Below are 7,424 nucleotides of genomic sequence, written 5' to 3' on the forward strand. Positions count from 1 at the left end.
TGTGTAAGCTTCCTTGGTGCTTCTGTTAGTGTGAACAGTATGCTCACCATTTGTTTTTCCAGGCAATAACCTGTCAGCATGATGATATTGTGGAGCAGATGATTTGGGGTCTAGAGAATATCATGCATAATCTATTGGCTGAACAAACATCAGAGCTGAGGGAGTATCGCTGCCTCAATAGCAAAGGATTAATCCTTTTCTTACATCAATATGGCTTTCTTGTCAAAGAAGAGTTGGTGAGCAAACCGCTTGCCCTCATGTCCCCTTATATCTGACATGGAAATGTTGTCTTCTTTATTGCTTCATTGTGATACAATTTTAGCCCTTTCTTTCTTTTCAGTGTCATTACCAACCTTGAATAAGTCTTCTCTGGCAATGCAGTGTTAGTCCTTTTTGATTGATTGTGTGCTTATAATGCTTTATTGCCAATGAACAAAGTTATGCATAGACATACTATTCGTATTATAAATTAAAAAAAATTAATTTAACGCTTTCTAGAACTTTTTACCTTTTTCCTGTTTCTATCATCACTGATAGCAATGCTCATTTCTATCCATATTACTGAAAGCTTTGTTGAGATGGCTTGTCGCTTGTATCATTTCGAGTTAGGTGAACAGAAGAACTTGGATTCATTGTGCAGTACAATACAGGAATTGGTTGACGTATCATCTCTCACTAAGGATTGGAGTTTACTCAAATTGGCAACAGCTCTGAAGTTTCTTGTTTACCCTAAACAATCGTATGAAGTTTGGAAACCTTCTCAGGTGATTGTAATGTGTTCTATATGTATTTTAAGTATCCTTACGCTCGCAGTTATCATTTGAACACTGAACTGAATTGTGTTTCTTTCAGATTTTGTCAGCTTCTGAGTATCTGAACATAAAATCCATGAGACGTCAATACAGAGAAGTGATTATGTCTGTGGTTGATGTCTTGTCGGTCTACAAAGATGTTCTTGCTCTCTATGAAAAAAGGCTTGAGATTCTGTCAGATATAAACCTCGTGCTGCCGCTGAGGCCAAAGAAGATCAAATTATGGAATTCTCGTTTTTTGAGAAAACTCAATTCGACTGATTTATGTACTGGCTCCAAAGTTGGAACAGAAGCTATTACTGATGTTGATGGTATGCTTGACTCCGCCACTCAAAATAATTGTAGTGGAGTAGCTCTTGTGAAGAGCAGTGAATTGGGTTTCCCTGAGACACGACACGATGTTACTTATGATATGCAGGCTGGAGATACTGATACAAAGCATACAAGTGCAGCACGAAGCATGGGTGAAACTCAGAAAGAGAATAACATTAAAGAACCTGGTGCAATGGGAGTGAAAGCAGCGGACAGCTTGGAAAATTTTGAGCTGCCTCAGACTGCTGATGCTAGCAACAAAACGACTGCACAGCTTACTCAAGAAACTACTGGAAATGGGATGAAGGCTCTAGACAGTGCAGGTGAAAGCATGCAGAGCGGACAGGTATTTTCCCCGAGAGGCGACGAGAGCAAAGAATTGGATTTCCCTGCGACACTACAAGATGTTCCTTGTGATAAGCAAACGAGTGCAGCACAAAGCACGCGTGAAACTGCGAAAAAGAATAACATTGAAGAATCTGGTGCAAAGAGAGTGAAAGCAGAGGACAACTTGGAAAAATTTGAGCGGCCTCGGACTGCTGATGCTAGCAACGAAACGACTGCACATTCTACTCATCAAGAAACTAGTGAAAATGAGACGAGTGCGGCACAAAGCACGGGTGAAACGGAGAACAAGAATAACATTGATGAAACTATTGCTGATGGAGTGAAAGCAGAGGAAAGTTTGGCAGATGTCATGCGGTCTCAGACTGATGACTCTAACCTGCACATGACTGCACCGCAGGACCCAAATAAGAGCCAAGTTGAGCAGACTCAAAAAGCTGCAGAAGGCGAGCTTACCAGAAGCCAAGCTGAGCAGACTCGAAAGGCTGCAGAAGGCGAGCTTACCAGAAGGGAAAAGTTCAGAGTGAAGGACATTTTGGCTGAGGACGAAGCCAAGACCAAGCCAGCAAAGCAACGTCTATGGAGGTGGCTTATTCCCTGCCTCTCTGAGCAATGAGTCTTGTCTATCTTCATTCACTGGAGTGCATTAAATCATACTCCCTCCCGTCCCACAATATAAAACAAGCTTGCAAAAACGTCTTACATTGTGGGGCGGAGGGAGTACCTAATTATCATGTAGGAATGGATTTGGGGTTCAAAACCTGTAACGTTTGGTAGTGATCTGAACTTACTACATTATATGTCCTGTTCACCTTTAAACTTCACAATCGTGATGTGTTTGTGTATTTGTTGGTGCAATGTATTGTAAGAGCATCTGCGGCAAATCCCCTAAACATTTTAAATTGGACGCAGATAAGTTCGAGTCCTCAATGTTTGGGATTTGACCATGACAAATTGAACGTTTATTATGGCAATTTATATTTGTTGGCGATGACGAGTTTATATTTGTTGACCATGTCAAGTCTAGTTGGTAAGTATGGCAAATTCGCTCTTAGTTTGTTTTTTGTTAAAAAATTACTGTGCTTGTGATGCGGAGCATCCTTTGGTCCATCCCCATGGACACTACTTCGACTACTCAAGCTCCAAGTGGACCCATGACAAGAGCTCGAGCACGTGCTATTCAATCCGAGGTTAACTCTCTCCTTGTTGAACTTCCCTTTGACCCACTTGAGACATGGCTACTACCTCAAATGGAGATGCTTTGTGTGATTAGGTACCAAGAAAGCAACCAAGGAGAAGCTACGATGCAAGATGAACATCAAGAGCATGGAGAAGGATTTTCCCAGCACAGAGATAGAGGTACTATCGGTCAACTACCGGTCAACTACCGGTCCACTGGTACCACCGGTCAACTACCGGTCAACCTTCTGTAATCAAACTGGTACAAGGCCGGTATCGCCTCGGTTTATACCGGAAACTGCCACAAGACCAGTACTACCGCCCCAACCACCGGTTCTACTGCTAAACCCCTCCGAGAACAACCCCAGGAAGCAGCACTTGAGCCCCTAGCGGCACAACCGCCCCCAAGACCGGTACTACCGGCCTGCCTGCGCGCAGTGAGAGGGATTTCACCCCATGTACTCCCACTTACCCCTTGGACTATATATACTTGTCTCCTAGCTTCGTATTAGGGTTAGCGTTGATTTAGCTCATTTGTGAGATAGAGCCTCGCTCATCCATCCGGATGTACTCCTCGTGAGGGACCGACACCTCTTCGGAGAAGATCCTTGTTGGATTCAAGACCTCCATCCGGAGAAGACTATCATCAAGACCTCCTCACGGAGAAGAACGGTTACCTTTTGTATCGTCCTTTGTTGGACATGGATCTTGTATTACTTTGTGCCTCGATGATCTAGCGCTTGTGTGATCATATTCTCGTTGGTTGAGTGTTTTCCTCATGTGTTTCCCCGTGATTTCCCACGTTCCCCTTCTCGCGTTCTCCGTGCTCCTCGTAGGGATCCTCTCCAAACGTGAAAGATCGGCCCCTAGAGTCCTACCCTACATCATCTTGGTATCATGAGCCACGTTGATCACGTTTTTGGAGCACCTACCCCGTGTTTTCTAGCTTGAATTTGTTGTTTTCGTCCTAAATCCGAAAATCCCCAAAAAATAGCCCCAATTTTTTTTGTGATTTGTTGGTGAGATGAAATTTTGTTGGATTTGATCCATGGATTTCGTGTGTAGCAGGTAGATCTAGCTTCCCCACAAGTTTCCCCACCTTTCCATCCACTAAATCCCTCCAATTTTGCCCCCGAAATCACCCATTTCCGCCCAAAATCGCCCCGATTCAGTTTTTCCTACCCCAGAGGTACTTCCGCCCTCCAAAATCGGTAGTTTCGCTGAGCTCCAGGACCGGTACTACCGCCCCTCAAAGCGGTACTACCGCCCTTCCCAGTTTCAGCCTAGGCTGATTCACCGTTTTGCCCATAACTTCCACACCCGGAGGCCGATTTTTGCGTTCTTTAGCTCGTTGAGAAGCTATTGACATCCCCCATCCATCTAGATAGGTTCCAACATCAATAGACAACATAAAATTTTCCGAACTTTGGCATCTTTGGCTAGGGCTTTCACCACATCATCCGTTATACCACCACCGCTTTCCGCTACCACCATTTGATTTTGGTCTTTGAGAATTTGAGTTGTGGTTCCCGTGTCCTATTGTGTTTCGGCTATATAGGCACGGTTCGACGTCAACATCACCACCGCTCATCTTCGCAAAGGACTCATCCTCGCAAAGGACGGTAACCATGACGACTTCTTTGTCATTTCCATGCCATTTGCATTGATAACCACATAGCCTTACTTTTGCGTTGCTTACCCATCGAGACTAGCCTTTGATTATTGCCGGCAACGTGACTTGTGTACATTAGTGATCATACTCCATAGCATACATACCATAGTGGTGCATATCTTGGCATCATCTTTTGTGTCACAAAGTTGTCATCGCATACACAATTGCTATCTTGGTTCGTGAAGTTTTGCATGAGAAAAGAGCTCACAAGTGAAAGAGCCAACCAAGCTTTTAAGCAAAAAGTGAAAGATAAGCAAAGAGCTTATAAGCAAGAACCATAGCATCTTATCACATTTAGATTGTCATATCCGATCATCTTGGATCATATCACCGAAATACCATACATATAGCATACTTGGGATAGAGGTCATTGCATTTTTGCCTAGTAGGTTGTGCACAAGTCCGTATCCGCCTATTGTGCAATCGTGCTAGCGTCTCTCTAGCATTGTGCAACAAGAGCATTTTCATGGACTCCACATTTTGGCTCATTTTTGATTTGCACAATCCCACTTATCTATTTGCGTGTGTGTTTCCATGTACCTCTACTTGCTTGGTCTACTTGTTGCATCGGCAAATTTGTGAATCTTTTCCAACATTATTGAAGCACACTTACTATTGCATCGAATTTTGTGCCACCATCCTAACCAAGCTCCACCATAAGCTTTTACTTGTGTAAGTGTGAGAACCGACAAGAATTGGTACCAATAGTGCTATTTCATTGTCCGCATTTGAGTGATCTTGATTCATCTCCAATATCCGTCAAGGTACATTTGGTATAAGTTCTTCTCCTTCTACCACTCACATTTTTGCTACGAATGCTGGATAGGCCAAGTTCTTCTACCAACCCACTCTTCATCGAGCAAGACGATGACATGTCATCATTCGTCACCAAGAGCCACCTCTTTGGTGCACAACGAGCGCTGCATCAAGAGCAACAAGCAATGAGCGACCACATCCACAACCTTGCCACCGGCTTGCGACTCTCCGAGCAACGTACAAGGGACTACTTCGACAACAAGCTCAACGCTCACAAGCAAGAGAACGATGCAAGGATGGACGAGATCCGTGCCTTGTTGGTGAACCGCCATCCTTCAACTTCTTCATACTCAAGATGGAGCCACTCAAGTCGACACTCCGACGACACCTTCTTCGGCACAAGTACACCGACATCGAACACTCTTTGCCGTGCCGCGCGTCAAGACCGTCATGCATCTCGAAATCATCTACATGACAAGCATACACAAGAGCAAGTCGACGAGCAAGTACTTCGTCCTCAACCACACCAAGTTGCTTTTGCACAAGCTCAAGAACGCCAATGTCAATGTCGCCAAGAGGACAAATGAGCGTGTCTACACCAAGAGGAACAAGACGCCGAGGCTCAACGTCTTCAACAACAACAACGTGAAGCAGAAGCTCTTGAGGCGCAACGTGCCCTTCAAGAATCGAGTCGAACCATCGCCAATGGAAACCGAGATAGGCGCAATCAAGAGGAAGCACTTCGAGAAGAAATCCAAGAGCGGAACTACCAACCACGAGTGCAAAGTCAAGTTCCTCAAGCTCCTCCTCAACCTCAAGTTCAACAAGAACATTTTGATCATGGACTTCCTCCACGCCAAGAGCAACATGAGGATGATTATCCTCCACGTCAAGGGCGTCATCATCATCCTCGACCACAACACAATGAAGAGCACGCTATGGCAAGCTAAAGTTCACAATGCCCAAGTTAAACGGAAGCAATGATCCCGAAGAATACCTATCATGGGCATTGAAGGTCAACAAAATCTTTCGTTTGCACAACTATGAGGAAGAGAAGAAGATTGCTATGGCATCACTTGAGTTACAATACAATGTGCTCATATGATGGCAACAAGTCCTTGAGTGCCGAGAAGCAAGAGGTGAACCACCAGTCACCACTTGGGCTCAAATGAAATATGTCATGCGAGCACGTTTTGTGCCCACCTACTACAACCGCGAACTCTTCAAGAAGCTCCAACTACTCAAGTAAGGAACAAAGAGTGTTGAAGAATATTGCAAGGAAATGGAGATAGCCATGATACGAGCCAATGTCACGGAAGATGATGAGCAAACTATGGCACGCTTCTTGAATGGCCTCAATCATCCCATCAAGAAGATTGACGACTTATAACCCTACTCCAACCTCATTGAGCTCGTGCATCAAGCTACCAAACCGAAACATCAAGTGCAAGATGACTTCAAGTACGCCAAGTACTCATCCAAGACCTACGGCTTCTCCAACACCCAAGCTTTAACAACTCCAACTCCTACCTCAAACAACGACGACAAGTCAAGTTACAAGAAAACTTCGACAAGCTCAAGTCGTCCTCCACCTACTACAAGCAACTTCAAGCCGCGCGCTTCATCATCTACTCCAACCGATGAGACCGTAAAGACAAGCTCCTTCAAGTGTTTCACTTGCAGCGGCCGCGGCCACAAGTCCTTCCAATGCACAAACAAGCGCACCATGATCCTCAACGATGATGGAACCTATGATTCCATGAGTGAAGAAGAAATGGAAGCCCTTGAGCAAGTGGCCATGCACCGGCGTGTGAACAAAGATGAAGATGATCAAGTCTTTTTTAATGATGATTCGAGCCCTGCTCTCGTTGTCTCCAAAGTCTTGACTCTTTAACATCAACAAGAAGAAGACCAAAGATGCCATATCTTCCACATAAAGGCCGGCATCAATGGAAGGTCCGTCAAGGTCATCATTGATGGAGGTAGTTGCCACAACTTGGCAAGCAAAGGACTATGCTCGAAGCTCCAATTGGTCAAGATGAAGCACCCGCACCCCTACAAGGTCCAATGGCTAAGCGATTCCGGCACTATACAAGTTGAGCACAAGGTCCAAGTTTCCTTCAAAATTGGAGCATATTGATATGTCTCCATCGAATCTATAATTTTTGATTGTTCCATGCCAGTATTCTTCAACTTTCATACACTTTTGGCAACTTTTTATATTATTTTTGGGACTAACATATTGATCCAGTGCCCAGTGCCAGTTCCTTTCTATTGCATGTTTTATGTTTCACAGAAAACCAATATCAAATGGAGTCCAAACGGGATAAAAACGGACAGAGATTTTT

The 7,424-nt window shown here is 44.4% G+C and overlaps 1 protein-coding gene across 1 annotated transcript; it reads left to right on the forward strand.

The window, feature by feature from the left end:
• The first annotated feature begins 370 nt into the window (after positions 1-370).
• On the forward strand, positions 371-2,334 carry LOC123066540 (uncharacterized). The gene is made up of 2 exons (XM_044489598.1): positions 371-764; positions 853-2,334. Exons 1-2 carry the CDS (start codon positions 540-542, stop codon positions 2,083-2,085), a joined length of 1,458 nt encoding a protein of 485 aa, XP_044345533.1. The 5' UTR covers positions 371-539; the 3' UTR covers positions 2,086-2,334.
• Positions 2,335-7,424: the final 5,090 nt, after the last annotated feature.

Source organism: Triticum aestivum, chromosome 3B (assembly GCF_018294505.1).
Source record: "Triticum aestivum cultivar Chinese Spring chromosome 3B, IWGSC CS RefSeq v2.1, whole genome shotgun sequence".
Taxonomy (NCBI): Eukaryota; Viridiplantae; Streptophyta; class Magnoliopsida; order Poales; family Poaceae; genus Triticum; species Triticum aestivum.

Excerpts from the sequence above, each read along its gene's own strand:
- LOC123066540 (XM_044489598.1), top strand. The coding sequence starts at position 540 with ATGCTCATTTCTATCCATATTACTGAAAGCTTTGTTGAGATGGCTTGT. Across the intron at positions 765-852 it reads AAGTTTGGAAACCTTCTCAG|ATTTTGTCAGCTTCTGAGTA; the intron begins GTGATTGTAATG and ends TGTTTCTTTCAG.